The sequence below is a fragment of the Sceloporus occidentalis genome, unplaced genomic scaffold (genome assembly GCF_023333645.1).
Source record: "Sceloporus occidentalis isolate IW3139 unplaced genomic scaffold, rSceOcc1.0.p SCAF_5, whole genome shotgun sequence".
NCBI classification, from domain to species: Eukaryota; Metazoa; Chordata; class Lepidosauria; order Squamata; family Phrynosomatidae; genus Sceloporus; species Sceloporus occidentalis.
In genome coordinates, this window is record NW_028316985.1 from 125,509,817 (window position 1) to 125,536,512 (window position 26,696).

General features: G+C 40.5%; 1 protein-coding gene across 1 annotated transcript in view; it reads left to right on the forward strand.

The window, feature by feature from the left end:
• CFAP97 (cilia and flagella associated protein 97) overlaps positions 1–17,738 on the forward strand; it is a 29,964-nt gene extending 12,226 nt beyond the window's left edge. Inside the window, exons 4-6 of the mRNA XM_089525381.1 lie at positions 10,653–10,921; positions 14,611–14,761; positions 16,291–17,738. Of these exons, the coding sequence (XP_089381507.1) occupies positions 10,653–10,921; positions 14,611–14,761; positions 16,291–16,421 (551 nt within the window). The 3' untranslated portion in view covers positions 16,422–17,738. The remainder of the gene's footprint in view (positions 1–10,652; positions 10,922–14,610; positions 14,762–16,290) is intronic.
• The last annotated feature ends 8,958 nt before the right edge of the window (positions 17,739–26,696 follow it).

The following is a 26,696-nucleotide window of genomic DNA, read 5'->3' on the forward strand; positions in this document are numbered from 1 at the left end:
GTAGTAAGCAAAGGGATCTTGTAGCACCTGTGAGACAAACTGTACAAAAGAAGTTGTGGCATAAGGTTTCATAGACTAGGAAGTAGACCTGATGTATGAAAATTAATGTTAAAAGTTATTTCACTCAGTCTCCAAGATGCTACAAGATCCCTTTGCATAGTGATGTTCCAGACTAACACAACTATGTATCTGAATTTTATAATGTGGTAAGTTTATATTATAACATCATATTTCAGTTTTATGGTCATTGTACATACAATAACAACAACAAATGCCTCCCCAAACCTACCTTTTCAGCAGCACAGTCTCCCCCCTCCAACAAAGCCATTTCCATGTTGCCAAGCAGTAGAGGGATGAGCAAAAACACATCCAGCTCATTTTCTACACCTGGACACACTGCAGCAGGTGTCTTTAGAAACCTCAGCTCTGCAGAAAAGGTAGATTTTCAGTGGTAGCACTATAGAACATAGATGCAGAATCTCAGCTACCATGTTCTTCTATGTAGCTTTAATTCAAGATACGATTTTTCTGATCATATGACTAATTTTCTGAGATGATTTCTCTGATCATATGACTAATGTGAAAAATGTAATAAAGATATAGGAAAGAACTTTCTTTTAAATTCTGAGGCCTGGTACAGACTGGCGCTATGCGCCAGCCTGAGGCCAATTTTAGGGCTCAGGAGAGCAGAGTGTCTGCATGCTCCTGAGCCCTACCGCCCGCCACCTGTGCAATCACTGGTCCCAATGATACAGACGGGGCACACAATGATAACGTCTGTTTGACACAGCACCCAAACAGCCCCGTGCTGCATGGATGTTATCAGCATGCGCAAGCACGCTAATGGCACCACACGTGCACCCTAAAAAGAACCAGCTGGGAGTGGGTTCTTTTTAAGGCTCCCAGAGGTTTGGTTGCTCCCATTTGGTTGCTGTGGCTTCTGTCGGGGGCAGAAAGGGCCGCTGTCTTGCCTCCCCTTTCTCCCCATCTGTTGAGCCCCAGAGTCTTTTTATGTCTGTCTCCTCCCCTGCCCCTCTATTTGGGAGAGGTTTTTTTAAGCAGCATCCACACTGAGAGGATGAAGGAGGGCTGGACAAACATGCTTACAATGTCACATTGCAGCAGTGTGTCTGCTGCAATAAAGCTTGAGCTGAGAAAGAATGAGATTCTACTGTAGGTCTGTGTAGCTGTCTAAAATAACAAGGTAAATAGCATCTGCCTCCAAAATCCCTTACTGAGCATGTATGAAAGCAAAACAAATAAAAGAGGAGTACAGCCTCTCTCTTCAGGTATTCTCCAGCATGTTAAAAAAACATAGGCCTGTATTCTCTCAGTGTTATTCTGCTTCTGGTACCAAAGCGTTTTTTTTTAAAGAAGTAGCACTCAGGAACTCCTTTGTAAACTGAGGTATACCAATATCTATATTCAGAAGATATCTGAGGGTAGATTTGAGTGTTACCTTTTTTCCCTGGATAGACATAAATTTCAAATTTCATCTTTATGATCTTTCTACTTATAATTTGGAGGCTGTATGTAGTTATTTCATGTAGCTTATTCCTGCTGTTTGAACTTTAGATAACATAATATACATTTTAAATGTTACTCAGATATTTTAGAGGAATTGAGCCATTTATATGTCTTTGAACATAAAGGAATTAGAATAGGCACATAGGAAAATGATCTAATTATCTGTTGAACATAGACCTCAAGGTTAGCATTGGCTCTACATACAGAAGAGGGAGCTTTACTTTTCATGTTGCCATCATGTGATAACTTTTATTGACTCTGTTACACATTATTTTAGGCCTCATTCCCACTTACCTCTTGATTTGATTCTTGAACCGATTCCTGAAACCGGTTCAGCAAACAGAGTGGTTCTAACTATGTTTGCGCCAGTTTCAAGAATTGGTGCAGGAAGTGACAGCCGTGGCTTCCCCTTCATGCCTCCCTCCGTCCACCTGGCCATACCGGGGGCGGAGGAGAAGCCAGGGCGAAAGGGAGTACTGAGGCACGCTGGGGCGGAAGAAGAGAGGCAGGCTGGGAGGATGGAGCAGGCATGGGGGTATGGCCAGGAGGCTGGGGAAGCCGCTGCCAGTGGGAACCAGGTTGAATTCGAATCCAATTCAAGTCTACCTTGGTTCCCACTTGGGCTGAATTTATTTATTTCCAAATAAATTGATTCAGCCCAAAAAACACTTCATTTTACCAGCATCTTTTTGACGTGGGTTAAATAGGTAAAAACCATGTCCCCCCTTTCCGAATTGCTTCAGCTATTCGAATTAAGTGGGAGCCACAGTGGTTTAAACCAGATCAATTGGAATCACAATCCGTTTTAAGCCATAGTGGGAGTTAGGCCTTAGATGTCATCCCATATTATTTGCCCTGTGGCAATCTATTATGATGTACTGCTGATGTCACATAAGCATATTCTGTATTATGACATGCTGGCAGCAATCTTTCCAATGCCAGAAGTGTTTCAAGAGTTAAACAGCTAGAAAGGGAGTTTCTCCATAAAGTGTGATACAGGCCAATGTGATGAAGCATCCCAGTTTTCAGGAATTTGCTGAAGAAAAATAGGTGAGAATAGCTGAGCTAAAGACAACCAATATAATAAAGAGAGGGAGAAATTAAAAGAGGAGTTCTAAAGAGAAGCACAGAAAGAATGGGCTTTTTAAAACTGAGTAACGTTTGGTATATATAATTAAAGAAATCTACTTCTAGGTGCTGACATGGCATTGTTTAACAGGAGAAATAGTTATAAGTATGTTGGCATAGTATTTTACACTCCACTAAAATATCAAATATGTCAGGGATGAAGTTTGCATATGAAAGTCTCTTTTATTTCTAGCTGCTGTTGTCATAGTCCTAGTTCCAGGCTATTCCATGCAAAAGGAGAGTGCTGCACATGTACTTGGGGATGGCTCATGGTAAAGGTCACAATCATAGAAATAGCAGAATAGCTGTTTTTCTTCAGGAAGATAGCTAAGATCCACAGCATCAACTGGCATTTTATATGCAGCACAACTTTCCAAAAGTGAACTCAGTTTTTAGGTTTATAAAAAAAAGTCCTAGTTACAGTTTATCTGTCACAAGGAGTTATTTGCATATACAGTAAAACGTATTTTATAGTTAAGTCCCTTTATTTTTAAGTTTAACATTATCATTATATAGTTTGGCATTATGTGTATCCCTAAATCTTTTTTGTAAATCTAAAAAAATAAATGACATTTTTTCATACTTCTAGTCAAAGTTAATCCTTTAGAACATTATTCATATTTTGTCTGCTTAGTATCAAACTTGATACACACATATCCCCAATTTTCCCTGCTAGTGAAGGATGCAAAAATAATTGAACTTGTGAGATACTTTTAGAGATTCTACAAACCCAATAAAAAATAGTGGGCTGATTTCCCAAAACTACAACTTTTGGCTTTAGGTTGTCCTTTAAATCTCTTCAACCACTGTCTCCTTCAGCCCCCAATCATATTTTACCTATAGCCATTTTGACCAGTGTTGTGAAAGAACATAGCTGATACGTGATTCTTTGATGCTGCCATTTTGGATTGTGCTGCATTTGTGTGATGTCACACATGTAGTCTTGAATGTGGCTATGGAGTCTTCTAGTACATGTGTCTTACAGTGGTTTCATCCATGCATTTTTATTTAGGGATACAATCATTTTCCAATGAAGGCTTTGGCCCCAAGCCGTGAGTTTCTATATACCGTAGTTAACTATTATATTTTTTGTTCACTTTCAGACATTCCTTTAAAGTTATTCAGTTTTGCTCAACTGCTGTTCAGTTTAGTATGAATGATCACATAGATCAGTGGTCCCCAAACTTTTTCAGGCCACCACCCCTGTTTCCTCTTGGGCAACAACCCTAATGCCCCCCAATGCCAATTTGTTGTTGTTAGGTCTATTGTTCTACTACGAATTTAGAACAACCAACCATGGTCACTACTTCCTTTGCACGCAGTCACCTTTGGTGCAGCAACCAAACAGCTGGCTGAGCTGTGACCCAGAAGCCTCTTGACTGTGCCAATCTTGCAGTAAAGGCCAACACAGTTGAGAGGCTTCTCAGTTACTGTTCAACTTGCTGTTTGGTTGTTGATCGTTTTGCACCCGGTCACCCTCAGAGCAGCAATCGAGCAGCTGGCTGAGTAGTGATTGAGATGCCTCTCACCCATTCTGGCCTTGTGGCCTCAGCAAGCTACTTGGTTGCTGCTCCCAGGGTGACCACGTGCTAAAGGACAAGCTTCTCCTTGGTGAGGAAGGACTCTCAATTCTTGTGCAATAGGGTGGAGAGGGGTGCAGCCAGTATGTGTATAGGGGGTTTACAAAGGCCACATGCTCTGGACTGTAGATTGGTGTGGACAGGGAAAGGGAGATATTTTAACTACAGGAATGGCTCCAAGGTGAAGGACTCTTTCCAAGAACTGACCCCAGATACTCCTCCCTCTCCTTCACTGGAGACATGTTTTCCTCACACACAAACATTGTTTCTTATGCTACCTCTTCTCTCAGCTTGTCTGATGAAAGAAAGCAGGAGCAAGTCCCGGCAAAGCTGACATACTGAAACAATGGTGCTACTCTAAGCCACAGAAATGATGCCCTGTGCCCAAGCTTTGTGAGAATTTCCCAACTGCTGACGCCATTGCTAGTGAAAGACACAGGTAATAGAGTGGGTTCACATGGCCCAGTGAAGAGCAGGAGACACCACCATAGGAAGTGAGGCTTTATTGTGGTTTTAAGGGACTCTGAAAGGAGGTATCACGTAACCCTCATCCTTACCATGGTCCTAAAGACTGTTGATTCCCCTTGTTTTTCTTGTCACCAATACTTTAACTGAAGCCCCCTGCTGCCCCCCTTTTTACTTGCTGCCCCCCTGCACTCCCCTTTCCCCTTTACTGCCCCCGGGGGGGCATGCAGCCCATTTTGGGAATCACTGACATAAATTCTAATTTGACTAAGAGGTCCCAGAGTAAGGGTGTTTTTTTTTTGCACAGCAGCTCCCAGCATTCCTTGCCTGATGGGGCTGCTGGTAGTTGCAGTTCAACAGCATCTAGAAGGATGCATAATTCTAATTTCTGCCATAAATAGTTAACTTCTACCAATGGTGAAAAGGAAAAAGAGCATTTCTGCTCTTCATTTGGGATCAGATCTCAAGCAAACAGCCTTCTAGTGAATGTATATAACAAAACTGGCACCAGATTGGTTGCAACAGTTTCTTGAATACATTTTATACACAGGGACACCCCCCCCCCCCGCGTAAGGCAAATAGCGTGTATGCTTGAGCCCCATTGAAAATTATGGGGGTCATTCATGTCGCGCAGTGTGGCGCATGCACTGCTGGCTCAAGCACCATTGCAATTTCCGTTGCGCGGCTTTCAGCATAAGCTGAAGGCCATGTATGACGTGGGTGTGCTGTATATGAGAAAATTCAACTATAGCAGTCCTGTGGTGAGGACACGAAGTGATAACTTGCTTGCCACCTTTACTTGGGCCTCTTTTGTCAAGAATGCTGCTTATGAAAAATGCAGCTTTTTATCATCTTTGCTGAGCTAGTGAATTTATAGTGTTGCAGTTTCACTGCATGTTACAATGAATTGTTTTAATCTTGACCATTAGGGTTTTAACTTTTAATTACATTACCTGAGGTGACTTTTTGTGTTTCAGTACTAAACAATACATTTTAAATGTACTCCATAGGGACTGTATGATAGAGCAAGACTGGGGTGGTTTATCCATTGCAGAAAACCAAAGCACTCTAATGTAGAAGAAATTCTTTATGTAGAGGCTACAAGCAATGAAGGGTTGAGATGTGTAAGTGACTTTTCAGTACTTAGTATTGCATAGTTGTTCCTCTGCATGCTAGTATGTAAAACATGGAAATAGAACACTGAAAACATAAAAGTATAAGTATTATTGGGCAGAGAACCATATAAGAACCAAAAAGTTTCGTGATCTTTTTTTTTTAAAACAATGGTCTCTTTTTTTGTTGGCCAAGCCAAATTTTCCCCCATTTCTGGCACAAATACATCCTTTATTCGGCAAGCTGAATGAACCACAGAGTTGGGGCATAGACCAAAATGAATACCACTGTTTCCACTGTTCAAGCAGTGGAACCCAAGCAAGTCAGTTCCCTACTAGACAAGCCCACAGGAGTTGCCAGCAAGGAGGAGTACAGTATTTATCTTTTACTATTCTGAAGCAGGAAAAGCTAATGAAGAGGGAGATATAAATTTTGACCCGCACAGCTCTCAAATACCACCAAGCTTTGTTCACAATTGAAGTGAGTAGAGATGGTAAGGATCACTGAATAGAAGTTATTATTCCTACCACTTTAGATTTGGAATTAAGGCTGGTTGCTTATGATATTTAACAGAGAGCAATGCCCTACCATGGTGAATGTGTGGAACTGAAAGGTTGAAACTTGCTTTTGATTAGCAGTCTCCAGTGCTGCAGGGCAACAAAACCACTTAAAGCAAGGGGACTGCTGAAGCAATTCATAATGGAGAGTAGCAGTTTCCTGTTTTAAAAAATAAAAATAAAAATTGGGATGGAGGGGAAGAATCCTGAACCAATTAGTGCCTTTCAGATAGTGTAAAGTAGCTATTTGGATTCCAGCCATTTCTCATAAAGTATAGCATCTTGAAGTAAAAGATTCATTCCTCTGAGCTAGAGTGCCTTTGTTTGGAACAACTATACAGTATGTGAAATGTTTGAGATCTGTTTATATTTGACCACATAGCACACAATTAAGGTTTAATGGAGGTCAGGGACATTTACTTTATACAGAATCAGGGCATTTAGAGAAGAAGTAAGCAGAAGAGGCAGTGGGAGAAGAAGTGGAACTAAAACATGCTCCAAATATATTCATCTGCTCCATCTTTACTTTCTGTTTGGAAGTGTAAATGTGCAGGACCTGTGTGACAATCTGTTTGTTCTGTGCTTGGCATCTTGCAGAAGTAGCTGCCAGTGGCTGCTACATTCACTCAGAATACTATGGTGTATAGTGCATTCTCCCTCCCTCCAACCTCTGGGGTCAGGAGAAGTAACCATGAAGTAACTGTGAGGGGGACACAATAGCAAGTAATAACAAGAAGTTATTACTTCCACTTTAGTAACTCCAGGTTGTTAATATATCCAAGTCCTAAATTGTGGTTAGTGTTCATTCTGGTTAGTTGAAACAAGTCAGTTTCATTTGTTTCCTTCAGCAACAATTTGGATCAACATTTGTTCAAATGTAGATATAAAAATGTCAGTTAATCTAAACTAGAAGTGAAAGCCATGTTCCCATGGCCACTCAGAGAAGGAAGGAAGAGTACAAAGGCCCAGCATTCACTACACTTCATCCTAAAAATGCTGACCCAGCACTACAGAAATGTGCATTATACTTCATATAGGCATCCAGCTCTTCACCATAAAGGTGTCAGCATACCATTACTGAACACCATTACTGAACATCATTTCGAAGTGATAGGATGGGGGACAAATATTAGTGACCAAACTGGAAGAATTTCTACTAACTTCACCCAGGCAACTGAACATTTGATACCAGTGTCCTGAAACCTGAAATCCTATTTGCTATTTTTCAACATTTATATTCATTTTAACATTGTCTTTGTGAAAAACCTACAGCAGTAAAGGAAAATAAAGCAAAAGATTAGTGCAGTTATAACAAATGTACATAAAGATTGAAGCATGCTTTATTGTATATTAATTTTCCATTGGATATGCTACTACTGGCACGAAGAGCCAAGTTGTGAATACTATTGAGCTGAATACAGAGAACTACAAGCAGAAGGAAAATAGCCTCTAGTACAGCTCTGCAAATGCATAAAGAGTTCATACATTGCTGTAATAGGTAGGTTAAACAGTCATACGTGTAGTTCTGCTAGTGCAAAAGGTTGTACAGGCACAGTATCACCTTTGGGTTTTGTTTGTGTCACATAACATTCAAGTGCAAAGCATAATTTAGCATATCTATTAGTAGAAGGGCACTCTTGGTTGCAATCTGTTGTATTTCACTGAAATATAGGGAAGCTGTGCTTATGTCATAATTTTAAATTGAAATGTATTAGGAGTCATAGAGCCAACGTGAAGAGTTGTTTGGTGATATTCATGAATGACATGGGCCCAAGGTTCCTGGGTGTCTTTTCCTTTGAAAAAAGTCAAATGTACAAAAACTTTAGTTCTTTAATACCTTCTACAATAAATAGGTCATCTGTAAACTACTATTTTCTTGCAATACTTTGGTAGTTTAGATCAGTAGTGCTTAATTTCCAAACCAAGGCCTAATAAATACTCAGTTGTCATTTTTACTGTGTTTTGCTTTCCTGTAAATGTTCGATGAACTAGTTTGGCATTTTAAATTACATGTTTATGTTCTGCAGCTAGTGTGCTTCATACTTTTATAGACTATTCTTGAATGTTTTTGTTCTGGAGTAAAAGGAAGAATGTGGGTCAGTCATGTGATTTTTTTTTGTCGATCATCTCCACTATGTTTTCAGGAGTGTTTCTTTTCTCTTTGGCTGCTGAATAACTATGTAGATTCAACTAGAAGTTATTCTGTTTTTGGAGATTACTGAATAATGTTTTTAATTACTCATGCTTGTATGTAATAAGACCATTTATTTGTAGCAAATCTTGCATTGTGTCATTAATCTATACTTTTTATTGCTCGTTATCATTTATCCATTAGTGTCATTCACTTTATTGTGTTCCAGTGTTTGATTATATTTTCAGATTAGAGGAATGGTTGAATTAATGCAAAAGGATTTGAGTTTTGCATTGGTATGAAATAATAGTACTAAATAATGTGAGAGAGCCTTTCACTGGTTTTGGAAAACTTTGTATCAAGTTTCGCTGTTTTCCTGGAAATAAATAATCCCAGTATTTGCCTCTAGTACAGACTAATATTTATATTAGTCTCTTGATTTTATGCAAAAGGCACTCATCCTGTATTGTCATTGGCTTGTGATGGGCATATCCCTGTTGTGGGATAATTGGCTGCTTTCTTTTCTTCAGAATATGAATCTCGTAACACATGAAAGCACATAACAAAAACAAATTCTTTAACACACCATATGTTCCCATAACATTTCTGTTTATAAATGTTTTCAGAAGGAGTTATGCTACCTTCCTTTTAACTCTTAAAGCTCTTTTAAAAACTCTTAAGTTTTCTAACATCACAGTAGATCTTTTTTACTCTTACAAGTCAGTTAACATGCCCAGGTGTTATGTGGTCTTCCAGAGTAAGTGGACTTACAATACATCTAGGGAACCAAAGTATAAATGCTATAAAAGTTTGAATTAAACTGTACTGTGACACACCAGCTAAGCAATCCTAAATCCAGTCAGCAAAATGTAATGACATTCCCTGATGGCATTCATAGAATCATGAATTAGAAATATGATCTGAGTCTTTTATGGGTTGTATGGACTTCTAAGAGTATTGTTGTGATTGTCATACTTCCCACAGTCATGAAAAAGAAGTGCCAAGATTCTCAGAATGAAAAATGTATGACCCATGTCAAGAAAGTTTCAATTTAAGTATACAGCACACCTCTTTTGGCTAGATTCAAACCCTTTTGCCATGCCATTTTATACAGTTTAACTACATTTCCATGACTGATTCATTGATATCCACCATACGTATAAGGTAGAATGGACTCTCCAGTGCTGAAACTCTAGAATTTTAGATACTTAAGGCCCGAGACAGACAGACCAAAAGTGCCATCTTGCTGCCGAAACTAGGGTTCTGAAGCAACCGCATGCTCCAGAACCCTAGTACATGCAGGCAGCAACCTAATGGCGTCCTCCCGTCCACACGGGGACCGTCATCTTTACGTAAGTGATGCACAGAGTCCTCACGTCGCGTACGTCATGAGTGCGACATAACCTGGGCGCTCCAAAAAGAACTTGAAAGAACTGGGTTCTTTTTACTGTGGAGGGACGCCGTGTGTTTTGGCAGCCGCAGTGTCCCTCCGGAGCTAAAACAGGCGAGTGCAGACTGCCGTTTTGGGGCAGTCTGTACTGCTCCTACGTGTGCTAGCTAATGTCCATGACCTTTTCTGCATGTTGCATGTTGGCAATTATGAGAAATGTAAATTAATCAGCTTTTCTATGTTGACAGAAAGTCTGCATTAAATTTGTAAGTGAAAGGCATACCAACTGTATGTACATTTTCAAAATTAGTCATAGTACCTATTCACATTACTAATGCTCATATTAACCAGTCCTAGATCAAGTTTAAGAAAGAAAATGTACAGCATAATTTTTTGTGTGCAAGGATTTGATGTTGAATATTGCATCATTTTGAATAGTTCAATATGTTGAAATCCTCCCCCTAAAAACTTGAGTGTACCCTGTACGTTTCTTTTGGAAGCAGAAGCAACCATGTACACTTAGCACTATTTACAGTACAATCATATGTACAATTATTTTGATGTAAGTACTACTAAATGTACTTGCAAGTGAGCATGTGCAAGATTTGCAAGTGAGCATGTGCAAGATTGCATTGTAAATATCTTCCAGCTCTGTGGTTGCAGTAATGATATTTGTTCTAGGTTTCTGTTAGGTGTGAAAAAGTTAAGTTAAAAGTGCTGATAGTGAGCTCATTTAAATGTTAACTTGTTTTTTTTTTAAGCTTTTCTGCAGTTAGAGAAAAAAGAACAACAGAAGATGGTTTTGGATCAGTCTTCTCTAGGGTCAAGGAAAAACTACTCTTTCACAAAAGAAGAAGTACGACAAATTGATCGAGAAAATCAAAGGCTCTTAAAAGAACTGACAAAACACGCTACAAAACCCAGAAGCAAAAGTGCATCTGTGAAGAAACCTTCAGGCCCAACAACTAAGATGTACCACAGTGCCATCAACAGGCAGAGGGAACAGCAAAGGATCGACAGAGAGAATTTGGTTAGTTGATGTTCTTGCTATAACAGACCTTGTTTTGGGCAGCAAATACAGCCTTGAGTCAGGAGCAGAGTAGTACTATATAGTAAGTATGCAGGTGAGGGGAGAGGTCCCTGTATGGGTCCCTCAATAAATGCATGGCGGCAGCAGTGGAGAAGCACACAACTAGAAAATACAAGAAATGGTAGGAAATGAGTCATATGCACATCTGTTTACACCATGTTCTTGTACACCCACTATAGTTTTCCATGGGGGGGGGGGGGTGTCCAGTGCTGCCTACAAAGAGGGAGAGAGAGATTAAAAAGGAAAGTCACACGAGGAACTGTCAGCTCATCCCTAACAGGCTTGTTGGACCTTTTGGCACTAAAGTATAGCGCCCCTGAAGATTCACTAGCCACATTTGAAACACCTTCACCTCTTGTACGGTTGTCTCTCATGGAATGCATAAGGGTACAGGAACCTGCCTAAAGCAAGGAGGTTATTAGCCTAATGGAGGAACAACTGCTTGGTTTCTGCTGGTGGTCACGATGTGGGCCTCCTTCTTGAAACAGAGTGTATGGTGCATCTTGTGCCTGTGGGAGATCAGCCTGTAGAGAGCAGGGGGGAGCAGGGATTGAGCAACAAGTAGCTGACCCATAAATCTGGATATATAGCAGGTATTTATTCAGAGAGAGAGAAAAGGGAATGTTTCTTCCTGAGTGCTCTGATATTGCTCATGCCACAGCAATCTCCTTCTTTTCTTCTCTCTCTCTTTTCCCCCCTGCTCTTTTCTCCACACCTGTATAATTGAGAGGAAAGTCTGGCTGTGATGGAATTCTTGTTCTGCTTCATACATTTGTATTATGATTCTCAAAGGTGAAAAAAATTAATGAGTGTTTGGCCAGCAGTAGTTACAATAGCAGCAGAGTTTCTGGCTGTTGCCAGCAGAGCTTATCTAAATGTAGAGATGGGTACTTTGTATGTATGGGAGCACGGCTTCTCTCAGAGGGAGAGGGAAGGATTAGAGGGCAAAGAGCAAAGTGAGGTCCACAGACTACTTGTGACTCCCACAGACCATTCTGCCATCACAGACTCCACCACCAATCCTTCTCTAAAATGATTGTGTGTGTGTGTGTGTATATCCCAACCATCCCCTCATCTAAAATGTGTTTTTCTACTCCTGAAGGCCTGCAGGATTTGTGATTTTCACTTAAAACAGGTGCAAGATGGAACCATATGGTTAGAACAGAGTTAAGTACAGATGGCCAATTGTATCCACAGGGGTTCAGTTCCAGATACCACCACCATTGCAGATGCCAAAAACCACAGGACCTCAAGTCCTGTCAGTGCAGCCGCATGCATGCCATTGGGATGAATGGGGTGGGGCCATCCGTGGATGCTCAAATCCACAGATGGCAAGCCCACGCTGGGGGTTGGCCAACTGTATTGTATGTTTGGAATTCTGAGGTCATTTTTTCTGTTATGATCTAGGCAGAGAAGTACAAGCAAGGTGGTCAGATTTCTAGAAATAATCTGGATACAGGAGCAAAAAGAGCCCTGGTGGTGCAGTGTTTAAATGCCTGTACTGCAGCCACTCACTCACAAACCGTAAGGTTGTGAGTTCAATACCAGCGAAAGCGTTCAAGCTCAACTCAGGCTTGCATCCTTCTGAGGTCGCTAAAATGAGTACCCAGATTGTTGGGGGCAATTAGGTTACACTTTGTAAACCGCTTAGGGAGTGTTTAAGTGCACTGATAAGCGGTATAGAAATGTACTTGCTATTGCTATTATTTGCAAATGGCCATTCTCTCTTGTGACCTGAAAACGTGCGTAGTCTGAGGGTGGGAAAATAAAACTTTTTGGAACAAACAGCAACATTCAAGTTCTAATTTACATGCATCAGGCTTAATGCTATTGGTGGTGTGCTGTAATTGGTTGGTTACACAGGTTCCATGGGTAAAACCTTGTTGGCACAAAAGTATCTGTTCTTAAATTGCCCCCTTCTGTTAAAACTAACTGTAGGGAATTTTTGTGTTTGTGCCAGGTTTGGGGTTGGGATAAAATTGTGCAGATAATGGGTGGTGGATATGGTCTGATCAAGAGTGGATCCTCATTAAAATGGTAGTACAGGTTGAGTCTCCCTTATTTCAAATGCTTGGGACCAGCTGGTCTCTTCTTACTGTGTAGTGGAGCTTCCACCAAATCCTCAAGCACAAGGATACATGACCTTCAGTCTGCATCCCAAAGTCTGTGAGCACATGCATATTTTGCCTGCTGCCTAGTTGGTTTCCATATACAGTCATTGAAGTTAGTGGGTAAACCTCAAGTGTAATAAGACACTCTGGGGAGAGGGGAGTTCTTACATTTTAATTTTGGTTACAGCTAGACTAAATTAAACTGGTAGTACTCCAAAAAGTAACTTCATTAATGTATAAATGTATGCGTGCTCTACGTCATAATAGTATTAGTACATCTAATTGTGCAAATAGTTTTTCTAAAAGTATAGATAATGACTCATTAAATTGTTTTGTGTAAAGAATTGATCTAAAATAATGCAGCTCTGTTGCTCACATTTGCTTATCTTTGTTAACCTTGGTAAGATACTAGAAAAACTTAAAACTGGGAAGGAGTTCTGTCATTTGCAAGCAAGAAGAAGATGGAAAACCAAGAGTGCACATTAGTGTGTGATTAAGACACAAAGAATACAGCCCACAGTATAAAGTGGAATAGAAATAACTGACGTGATAGCCAGCAGTTCTTGTCGTCATTGGTATCTTTGCTTTGTCCGTTAACGCTGAACCACTGTAGTAACCATAGTAACACATCTTGAGGCAAATGGAAGTACACTCATCTTGTAATAGGCCTTTACATAGAATCTGTAAAATAATAATATAATGTATATAGCATCCATGCCGGCAGAGCAAAAGAGTTTGATTCACAGTCCATCTACTTGTTATGCAAGAAATTTGATACTTGATAAGTATTTATGAAGCCTACATTTATAGTGAGTTATATAATGAAGTATAGCATATTGTAGGTCTCTGTGTTACTGTTCCCTTTGTTTTCAGTTGGTCTGAATTCTGTGTTCACAGTGCTCAGGAGTTTATTTTGTAAGAAGACCTTCTTTGCATAAAACCCCCAAATCCCTCAGTTGACATTCTCCAACTCTGTTACATTCTTTTGAGGTGGAGCAATCACAAATACATAAAAATATTTTGACTGTGGATTTACTATTGATACAACAATTTTGAGGTTTACTGAAGAGTTGGATTGTGGCTTGATAAACCAGGGTATGCATGTCGAATCATTCACTTTTAAAATTAAAGATATCACTGGCTCCTGTTCTATTTCTTGTTCACTCCTCCGTATGGATTATGCCTTTTGACACAATCTCTGTTTACTACAAGTTATTTGCCCAAATGCTCTCCTATACAGTGCTATACAGTCATCCTCCCACATTCGATGGTTTCCCTTTCACAGATTTTATTAAAACGGTCTCTAGGAATCTCTAGGTCTTCTGGCACGATTCTGTGGTCAACGTCTGCCAGAGGTTGACCATAGAATTGCTCTGGAGGAACTGGAGATTTTTAGAGTAGTGTTCTCTTAGGTTAAAAATAGCATTTTGTGATTAAACTGACTTTCCATGATTCTAATATAATTTCTAAACATTTGGTTGTGAACAAAAACTGATTTATTTAAAAAATTAAATCAAGGCTTTTTTGAAGAGACTTGAAGCAGTGAAACCAACAGTTGGTATGAGGCGCTCAGAACAGCTCTTGGACTATCAACGACAGATGAGTTACCTTAGTGCTGCTCCTACTCCTAGGCGAGGAAAGTCTGCTTTAAGTCACCACAGCCCTTCTCGTAAGTAGCTCTTCTCTATTTGTACAGTTGGTCCTCTGTTTGCATGGGGGATCCATTCTGGACACACACACCCCCGCGAAAATGGAGGCTCACGCGTATACTGTATTTTAGTGCATAATCTTGCAAGCACAGATACATGATCTTGAAGGTCCTTGTCCTTAGTCTCACTAAGATTCAAGTGTATGGGGCTAGGAAGTGATTCAAGTGGGGAAAGGGGAAAAATAAATACTTAGATTCATACTTGGCATCACTACTTAGTTATGTATATATTACTAATTAACTTCCCCTGGGCCAAACTCCCTGCCCCCTCCAAGCTCACCTTAACAGCCAACAGCTTAATTGGGTAAGGAAAGTCTGTTCAGCTGCTGATCAGGGTAGAAGGAGGAGGATGTTTCTGGGCACCTACCACCAGTGAGCAAGGCTACCAGAAGGAATTGTGACAGAGATCCTGCTTCTGATTGTCACACCCTCACTTATTGGTGAGAGGGGGCCAGAGCATCCTCCTCCCTGTGCCCCAGTTGGCAGCTGAACAGACCTCTTTTGGTCCAAACCACACTGCAGAAATAATCCAGTTTGAGACTGCTTTAACTGCTCTAGCTCAATGCCAGGGAATTCTAAGAACTGTAGTTTTGTGAGATATTTAACCTTCTCTATCAGAAAGCTCTGGTTCCACAATAAACTACAATTCCCAGGCTTTCCTAGCACTGAACCAGGGCAGTTAAAGTGGTCTCAAACTGGATTATTTCTGCAGTGTGTTTTGGATCTTTGCCCTGTTTTTCTGCTGGCTGTTAAGGTGAATGGGGCAGGGCATTTACTGAATATAGAGCATTTACAGATCCGTAGCTTTAGATCATGAATCTCTAAACTGTAATACAGAATGCCAGCCTAAATTTTTACGGGGAATATTTAGGCTTATGTGTAACTTGCATACTAGGTTATGATAAATGCTTTTAAAAGATCCAATTTTCAGGTTTTTCTGGTAAACAGAATGTCTTGGGCAATGTGACTACCAAATGTCAGGCTTTCTCACTAGTGTTGAATGCTTTAATTACTTCTGTACTTCATGATCCCTTTACAAGAATAGTATTCAAGTTCATATTTATACTTTTTCTAATAAGAATCTTCAGGGTTACTAGTGAACTGAATTTCAGTCCTTGGTGTTCTGAGGAGTTGATGTCACTTTCTTCGAGTTGGTTTCAAAGGTGAACATCACTAATGCTTGTACAAAGAGGGTTGTTTGTGATTCCTACTAAGTCTCTTATGTCACATCCCTTTCTATTCCTAATAAAGCCCAGTCCTCAGAAGTGTCTTTTTGGAAGCCTCACAGGACAGCAGCACTGGGGCAGGGGAAGTATAAAAACTGATTTACACAAGTAGAAGCCCAACATGTTAAAATCCAATCCAGTATTTTTTTTACCCTAAAAGTGAAGTTTCTTGTACTGTATAGGTGTTAGACTATTTGTTCAGAGTCCCCTTGCCCTGCCTTGTTCATGGTGGTCTCTCTTTCTGTGTGCTCTTCCTGCCATTAGGTGCTTCACGAGTATCCAGTCACAGTGCATCTAGTACAATGAGCCGGAGGAGTGAGAGGCCAGTTTTTGACTCATCCAGTGGTGCTCTGCAGCGACTGAATCCTAGCAACATTCGTGGTGCCTGGTTATAAATTCATATTCATTGCACCGTCTGATTTCTAATCCTGATGTTTTTGCAGATTGCTGTAATGCCGTGTAAGAGTATTGTAATATTCACTCTTGGTGATTAAAGGACACTGCAAAGTGATATTAACGACAAAAGGATACAATGTTGATAAATTTATTTCATTTTATTTTGAGCAGGCAAATTCTTTATTCCATCTTTTGAATAGTATTTTCCCAATCAGTATTTCCTTTCAAGATGTATTTGTACCAAAAAATTGGCAACACTCTAAATCTTTATTTATAATTCTTTAAATCTCAGATTAAATTTAGCTTTGATAATTGCCACATTTTGGAACCAGAAGGAGTGGGAACTACTTTTCATTGTATATTTTACAATAAATATTTGTGCCTGTTTTTTACTCCTGAATTTTGCTTTTTTATAATTAATATAGCTGCCATTTTAATTTATCATATACTATTTATGCAGAGTCTTTAAGGATGAATCAGCAGTGTTCATGATAATAATTTATAAAGTCTTAATGGTAAGACTTATGGAAACATAAGGCATATGCCATACAGTTCCACTGTTATTCATTGCTGAGCCTTGAAATGGTCAGGTGAACAGCTACAGGATGGAGGACATAAAATGAGTCCTTCCGGAAGAGCTGATACTGTCCTTTTTCCAGCTTTGCATTCCAAGAACAAGTTCAATCAGCTGTCCTTGCGTAATACTATGAAAGATTATATTTAATGTCTATTATTTATTGTAATATAATTGAAATTTGGGTTTCATCCAGTTCCTGTAATACCTCACAAACCTATCTAAATTCAATGAAGCTTTTCTTTTTGTGGATTAAATTCAAACATTGACCAAAAAATTAATGTCTTAAGTAGTAAATGTTCAAACAAATAATGTGGAAAAGTGGTCTCAAAAGCTTTCTTCCCGTTGGCTTTGTAATGTGACCTTTGGGTGGCTCTGCCTGTGCAATCTATGTGCAGAACTATGCTGGCTGAATTGTTCCGTAATGTTTCTTTAATGGGTACCAATGAGCAGCTGTTTTGTGGATGCACTTTTTAACTGCAAGCACTTTTAAATTTTCCTATGACAGTTTTTCCTCCTTGATAAAACGCCACAGTTTGTGCTACTTTTAAATGATATAGTTGTAGTGTTTTACATTGTTTGTTATAGCAGTTTTGTATGTCACTCTTTCAAACCTAAGAAAAATGACTAATTGAATTACACTTGTGTTCAGCATTACACTTTTTTCTCAACAGTTTTTCTTGGTGTTGTAACAATATCAAAACTATTGAGTTCTGATTTAATAAAGTGTATCTTTCAGTTGTGTTCACTTTCTGCTTTTAATTGAATTTCTCTCTGTAATTCTTTTCAACTTCAGAATTCCCTATAGTGTTCCTTTCATTCTTGATAAAGGAATCAATATTTTCTCCATGAACATTCATTCTTTAGAATATATTTTGTACATAGATGTCTTATTTTCTTGATGTACATTCCTGTTCTTTTCAGAGTGAGTACTGCATCAGTCAAACACTACAAAAATGGGATCATATATACTACAGTATATTTTTAGGGCTTCCACCAAGTCAGAACCTGATCCCATTCAGCTCTGGACTGATTCAGGGGCTGAGCAGAAGGGTCATGATAGCTTGGGCTCAGCCCCAGTGCTCACCCAGGTTGGTCTCTGGGTCGGTATGGGGATGGGCAGGCACTCACACACCACCCATGCGCTGACCTGAGACTTGCTACCAACATGTGCTCCTTACCTTGCTGTACCATCACTTGTATTCAAAAGCACCCCGTCACCACATCTGATGCTGAAGCAGGGCACCTGGCTACACCCTTGTGGCCACGTGTCCTGTTTCTTTGTCAGACATGACAATGGAGGGCTTCTAAGTCTGAGTGACAGTGCAGCAATGTGAGGAGCACAGGAGGCTGTCTGAACAGCTGGGGTTTCCTGTGGAGTTTCCAGGAAACTCCAGAGCAAACCAGAGGTAAATTACTCTGGGGTAATGGCTATTTCTAAATGAACAGGATTGAAGTGTGGAGGGAGACTAAAGTGCACTAGAAAAATAAGAAAAATCTTGCAAATATACATGCATGTGCGGCTCAGGTATGCACAAAAGAGGTCTAGCAAAAATTATGTATTGCAATCCTTCACCTGTCTAACAATATAAAACTCAAATCAAATCAAATCTATCTAAACTCCACTGCACTGCACTGCACTGATCCCCACTGTCTCTATACAAACAATGTTAAAGTTAAGCCTAAAGACCAAACAGAAATGGTTTAATTGGAAATACAGAGTTAATGCCATTTGAGTTAAAATATTAATAGAATACGTACAAGAGATCATTCATTTTTCTACAGGTCATTTATTGGCTTGATGAAACTAAATACCTGCATCCAGTTAGTCTGATGCTCCATGGGAAGGCAACACATTAAATGTAGTTGTAACTCTGCTGTTTGTCTAAGTCTCTATCATCATTCATTAAGATTACTGAAAGATTTTCATCCTAAGTGGTGATATCACCCAAATTCACATTTACCTAGCTCAGAATACAAAACCCTGCAAAGTGTAGTATTCAGTTGCATTACAATAATCATTCCTCACAGAATTTCTGCTTTTTTTCTAAGAATAAATAGAGTTTCTAAGTATACACAGTTCACAGTGCCCGTGCTTAAGTATTCAGGCACCCTGGGGATGTTCTTGGCCCTTGGGATGCTGCATTTCCAGCATTCCCAATGCTGATAAACAGAACGGCCATATTGGTCTGCAAGTGCTGGGTAAGTTTTGAACAGAGAAATAAGCTCAGGCACTTGTGGGAAAAAGGATATGGAGGCTCACAGAAGTGGTCAGTAAGTCATTTGGGACCTGTCTTCCTGACAGTATCACAAATGCTTGTATTAGCTGACTCCAAATCCAACATATGTCAGATGATATGAGAGCTCAGTCTTGCATTCCAAATGCAGACATAATGTAACCGCACACCACAGAGCACTGGGAAGGAGAGGATATGTGTGAACTCCACACCTTATGTCCGCATGTGCTTCTGTTGCAGAGCATAAAGAAGCATAAAGGAGAAGTCTGCATGGGATTCCTAACTGCAGGGAATATTCTAAATATTAAGCCAAACCCTGGTGTCACCCTCACAAATATATCTTGTCAAGAACATGAGAAAGAGCCTTACTAATGGTTGCTCCCAAGCTGTAAAATTTGCTACGAAGAGTAGGCTGGCTCTTTCCTTGTTGTGTACCCAAGACAAAAATCTTTGTATTCAAGTGGGTGTTTATCTGGCTTCTAATCTTTTAATGGGGTGGTACTGTACATCTTTATAGATAAGTTTAATTTACTTTCTATTTTAGTTTTGTTCAACTACTAATTCGTAATTTGTTTCAATGGTGTTTTTAAAGTTATTGCCTGTTTCATCTGTACTTCGTTCTGCTTTACTCTTGTGAGCTGCCTCGGGTTCAGTACTGAGAGAAAAGATGGATATAAATAAAATAAATAATATAAATCAACAAACATGCACAAAAAATGCCTCCTTCAGATCTTTCTACTCAGTGTAGGAAGGTCCTTGTGCAGAAGTTTCTGTCTGACACCCTTCAAGGGCCATGATTCATATAATAAAACCCCAAGCCTAAACACTTCTGATAGTGAAAACATTAAAACAGTTCAAGAGAGCAACCTATTTAAAAGACACATTGGCCTGTTACAGACAGCCAAAATAAAGCTGCTTCGAGTCACAGTGGAGGTATGGTGTTTCAATGATGCATGCATCCTAAGAGTCCAGAAGCTGCACCAAAGCCACCTTCCAGTCTTTAGGGCTGGAGCGTGGCTTTGGTGCGACTTCTGAACTCTTAGGACGCATGCATCATTGAAACACCATACCTCCACTGTGACTCGAAGCAGCTTTATTTTGGCTGTCTGTAACAGGCCTTTGCTACTCCTACTATGCTTTCCTGGAGTGGCAATTCACCCTTTCTTTGCCAGACAAACAGTCTATAGGGCAATAAAAACAACATGGAGGGCTACACTTTGCCTACTTTTCATGGGGAGCTACTGCATGACTGTCATGGGAACTGAGTTAGAATGCACAACTCTTCCTCTGTTTTCCTGACAATGCATGAAAGAGTAGCGGCTTCATACAGCTGTACACTATTAAGACTGCAACATCCATTTAAAACATCCTGGTCATACCAAACACTATCAGTGCCTCAAAACTGACAGCTGACATTCCCCATAAACCCAAGTTCTCCCTTGAAATTAACCATTTTGACCCTGTCCTGTTCTGAGCTAGAGAGGCTACCCAAACCCTCAGTCCAGAGTTACAGCATTTCAGGCACTGAGAGAGAAAGAGAAAGGATGCTGATCTCACCAAATTGAAAACAGTGGTCATTTTAGCCAGTGCAGGTTTGTCACGAAGCTGCAGTCAGTCCAGTACAGCAGGTTCAATGGGAAAATCCAGAAGAGTAGTTGAGGTCCAAGCAAGGTTCCAGGCAACAAGCAATCATCAAGGTACCAGGCAACAGCAAGTCATCTCCCAAGGGAAATGGATGATTGTCAGCCTTACTAGATCAAGGGAGATGCTGGGATATTTATAGTTTGTCCAGGTCTTGCAGGTGCTGCTTATTATTAGCAGCCTGCTTCCTACTCACAGAGAATGCCATTGCTTCTTTTTTTTTCTGACATCTTTCTGTAGGAGTAGGCCTGGAAGCCTGGTCTCAGTGGATATGAGAGGTACATTTGCACAGTGAAGGTTTGTGTGCCAGCTGCATCTGTTCCTTGAGACATCAGACCTGGCCACGGTGACACATGCCTTGGTTACTTCCCATCCAGGAGCACATCCAAGCGGATCTATATCTTCAGGAGAAATGCAACCCACATCTAGCACAGATTGAATCCCTGTTTGCTGATCTGCCTGTCAGTTGACCAGGAGCTCCTCTATCTTGTCTGAATTTAGTTTCAATTTGTTTGCTGTCTTAAATCATGTATTAAATCTCCCCCTATTATATGCAGGTGGACAGCAGGTTCTGGACAAGGGTAGGTTTCCAAGCCATGTGATGGAAGTTTTAGACAGCACTGAGGGGGGAAATACACCAGAGGGTGGCCCATGATCCATGTAAGGTATTGGTGCCTTCCCCGCAAATGTCAGGGTCAGATACAGCCAACTTCTTTTAAAGTAAAGAGACCTCATAGGATCTCTAGCTTCAAGATCTGTCTAGGATCTCACAAGTTAGCTTGTGTTTACCTACCTAGGGTGTATCTAAACATTAGAAATAATGGCGGGATACAAACCACCGCTTTGCGGCGCTTCCCCGCCGGCGCCATTTGCTCCGCGCGGGAGCTGCAGCAGCCAAACCGCGCGGCTCCCGCGCGGAGCAAAAAAGAAGCTCCATTTCGGAGCTTCTTGCGGCGCACTGATGATGTCGCGAAGCGTCGCTGGCGCATTCGTGACGTCATAGGCGCCGCGACACGTCTGGACTCTATGCGTCCAGTACGTAAAGATGGCGGCACCCATGTGGAAGGGGCGCCGCCATCTTGTACGTATTGTATACGTACTAGGGTTAGGGGGGTGCGGAAGCACCGCCCCTTCCTAACCCTAGTACGTATACAATACGTACTATATGGCGGTGTGTATCCCGCCAATGCAGTTTGACACCACTGCCATGGCTCCATCTTACAGAATCCTGATTTTTTAAAAAATTATGAAGCACCACAACTCCTTGGCAGAGAAGGCTAAAGATCTTGTAAAACTATAAATCCTAGGATTCCATAGGATTGAGCTACACTACTTAAAGTAGTGTCAGACTGCACTATTTCTGCAATGCAGATGCAGCCTCCCTCTCTGAGCCTAAAAGACTGAGGCTACACCTGCACTGTAGAAACAGTGCAACATTTAATACAGTCCTGACCCATTTCTAGCCCTGCCATGGCACATGATGTTCACTCCACCCAGGAGTGGCTGCAACAGGGTATTTTGGTTTAATGGCCCTTTTTCTGGTAAACAGGAAATAAAACCATATTCCATTATATAATAGCTATATCTTGGCAACATAATCCTGTATTTATTTATTCTGGAGCAAGTTCCACTGAATACAGATTTTTCAGAAATAAGAGGGTATAAGATTACAGCCTAATGGTGTCAACTGCGATTGCTATGTTTAAAAAAAAGAAAAGAAAGAATAATAATTCTTTGCTTTCACACACATATTCCTTTTGTCTCTGTTGCCAACCTCTCATTTTAAAAGATTACAATGGCTAGAAAGGAGCCATATGAAGCCAGAAAATTGTATTTTATTTGCTCCTGTATATAGTACCATTCTCTTTGATTCCCAATCCCAAGTAGCTGACCAGACTGCAGCAACAGCTAAAATGTAATAAGAAAATGACATTAACAGCACAAAATGCCAGGTAATAACAACCACACTGACCAAACCAGTTACCAGGAAGGGAGCAATTTAATCCATTAGGCACTAATTCATTACATCTATTCTTGTAGTCCAAGAGGTGGAAACCTTGTGGCTCTCCTGTCAGTGTTGGACTGCATCTCTCAGCATTCTTCACTGAAGTCTCTGCTAACTAGGGCTACACCTGGAAATGGTTGCCACTTCTGTTGTAGTCAAACCATTTATTGAAAATGATTCTCTGAATTAGCTATACAGATTTCATCCCCTACAGCAGTTCTCTACTGTAACCAACACGCAGCGCTGCTGATGATAATAGCAGGTGGAGGGGTTGCCACATGTATGCCTTACTTTATAATTGTCCTGGCAAGAGCTTGGAAATAATTTGCTCGAAATGCGTTTGCTGGCTCTAATTCATTAACATTTTCAACCAATTTAAAATTCACAAGCTTAGTAAATGCCAAGAACATTAAATTTGTGAGCCAAGACTAACACTGTTCTCTTTTTGGGAGGCTAATTTGGAGTGGCAGCCATTTGGGCTGTTCTTAGAAATGTTAAATATTTAATTTCATTATTGAAATATTAATTATCTTATTTATGATTAACATGGAAAAGTAATTATATATTTTTATTAAAAAAAACAATTTGGCATTCATTCTAATATCAATGTTTACAATCTTTAGACTTATCCAGCTGAGTACTTTCCAAAACATTTCAGGTATTCTGCCATTCTGCACATCACAGTCCCTTGACATGTTTATCATCAGGCATGCCCTCCATTAAAATACTAATCAACTCTTATTTTCTCTCTTTCAATCAATTTGTCTTGTTATGCCTCATAATAATCACCCATGAGAGGGAGCGGAGCTTCTCAAAAAAGCAACATCTGAATTTGAATTGTGAAATGAAATGTCTGCTTTGGCAAATGAAGAGTGATTTCCCTGTGTGTCAAGGACTGTTTCTTTTAGTAGGCAGAGTGAGGAACCTACCTCAGATGGTGGATGCTGGGAGAGGTGATAGCTTTTAGATAGAGCAGTAAGTGACCAAGAGAAGGCAAGGCTTTATTGTGTGGGTATTACACAGATGTCTGTGTACTCTCTGCTTCTCTGATTCAGTAGAAAATGCTATCTTACTGCCAGTGCTGAAATAAACATTTAATTCAGTCAGCTTCTGCTATTGAAATAGGGAAATGGGAGGTGGGATGGCGGGTGGCAGAGCCACTACCTTGTCCCTTACATCTGGAAGCAAAATGTCACAGATCACCTGCATCTATCTTTAACCTCATCTGGTTTGACTTTGAACATTATACTGCCACACATATTGCAAAGAAGATACTGATTAAGAAACCTGCAATGTGCCATGAATGTCATTTCTTGGAGGACTAATAATAATGATAGCCATTTGACGAGACAGAGGGAGAACATAGTCATCTAGATTTTTGCATGGAACTGAGTGATGGTTGGCATCTTGAAAAGCTGTTGCACTGGGGCTTACGTCTGAATTGGCATGTCTAGAGTTTAGCTGTATTCTGTCCATAGCATCCCCAGACCTGGTGTTAGCTGGTGTTTGTGTGTGTGTGTGTATGGGGGGGGGGGGTGTTGGGGAAGGCACGGCAGTGGCCAAAACCTCTTCTCCTTTGTCATGACAGTGGCTTCCTCCTGAGGAGGGGGACACTACAGTGTCAAAGCCTGGAATGCCGCACTCACCCTTCTCACCCTGAAGTGGGAGGAGGATTTGACCAGGTGTCATCACTATTCTGAGGTGTCACCTATGCGGTTTGCATTGCCCGCATCCTTGTAGCACAGCTGCTCTATGTGCTTAGTAGGAAAATAATCAACATTGGTAAGACTGTATTGTCCTCTTTGTGTTGGCCATTGTTGGAATCCAACTGGAATTTAATCCCAAAACCCATCCCAAACTGGTATTTGAGCTTTGGGCCTAGAAGGATTAAAGGATCAAGAACATAGTCCTGCACAGGACCCATTGATATTAATGCCAGCTGTCCAGAAACATGGTAAAGCTCTCATTTATTACAATGTATTAAGATTTTGTTACCCCAGGATCAAGCCCTTAGTCACCCCTTTTCAACCTCTGGTATCAAATTAATATAAAAAAGGGGTGTTGCAGATAGGTAGCTACAAGGAGGGCAAAAAACCCAGCCATACCATATGAGGACATTGGGTGGCTCAGCATGAGAGAAGCCAAAGACACTTGGCCAAAATTGCTCAAGATCGAATTCAGCATGATCCTTTCACTGAGAAGAGTCATAGTGAAGAGGTATTATTATTATTATTATTATTATTATTATTATTATTATTAACCTTTATTTATGAAGCGCTGTAAATTTACACAGTGCTGTACATACAATCTTTTTAGTTAGACGGTTCCCTGCCCTCGGGCTTACAATCTAAAAAGACATGACACAGAAGGAGAAGGGAGTGGTGGAGGGAAAGGGTAAGAGGTCCAGCAGTTCCTCTCTACCTCCAAGGCCTGGACCAAGGCAGATGGACTGGAGGGAGGGCTTGGCTACATAATGGATGGTTAATCTTCTTCCAGGGAAAATACATACTCTCAAGTAGGATAATACATATACAGTACATAGCAATACAGGAAATGGTTTGATAAACAGGCACCAAAAGAACATCAAATAGTAAGCGACAATTATGCAATGCCTGGGAAGGCTTCTCTGAACAGGATGGTTTTCAACTCCGTTTTGAAGCTGGTTAAAGAAGTTATAGCTCTTGCTTGTGGGGGAAGAAGGTTCCAGGAGTGAGGGGCAGCAAGCGAAAAGGGGCGAATCCGGGATGAGGCAGAGGAAATCCTGGGCTGAGACAGCAGACCTTGACTACCAGAACGGAGGGCCCGAGTGGGAAGGTGAGGAGAAAGAAGGTCTGATAAGTAAGGAGGGCCCAGCCCATGGAGGGCTTTAAATGTCGACAGCAGGAGCTTATACTGAATGCGGAAAGGGAGGGGGAGCCAGTGAAGGGATGCCAACACAGGAGAGATGTGGTCAGAACAGTGGGTGGAAGTGATAATGCGTGCAGCTAAATGCTGGACAGAGATTAAAGGACAGAGGTAGACCTGAAAATGTCTTGTGTATAACAGGCAAAGAGAGTTTCCTTCTGGAAACGAAACCCTTTTTTTGTCTCGGGATATCCACGCCAATTGTCCAGTCATTCTTGCATATCTCATTCCATTTTTATTCCCTGGGAAAGTGATTTAACTCTTGGAAAAAAATATTTAACTTCTGAAATTCCATCCTTAGGATCCATTTCTTGCTAGAAATACATGTGCCAGTAGCACATCAGTTTAATTTGAAACCAGGCAGAACCTCTGTTTGGTTTCGACTGGACATGTCTGTAGCTGACCACCCCATGCATTGCCAGTAGCTACTGAACTATCCTAATGGAGTAATCTCACAATTGGAGACATGCTTTAGTATCGGTATAGTAGTTACTCTTTATTACCCTGCAACTCTCTATTTTCTTTTTTATTGTTAGTTCTTGAATGTGAAAGTGTGAGAGTGTGTCTGTGTGTTGATTAACAAACTAAAATGATTCGAAGCCTTCCTCTGGAGTTCTCTGAGTTAGGAACCGGTATACAAAGGTTTAGATTCCAGATTAACATTATCAAAGCCTTCTCGCTGCTTCTTATTGAGTTAAATTAATTTCCTCATTAAATACAATTTGTTGGTGCCCTCTTGGAATCCCCTGCAGTTTAGATAACAAGGTAATTCAAATAGTCCTTCGGTTTATGCAGGCCAGTCTCTTACAATGTTACCTGACAGTGAATTTTATTTTGTCAGCCTGTACATTTTAGGTATATATCACAGTGTAAATTAATTATTTTTTAACTCAGAGAAATCACTGTGATGGAC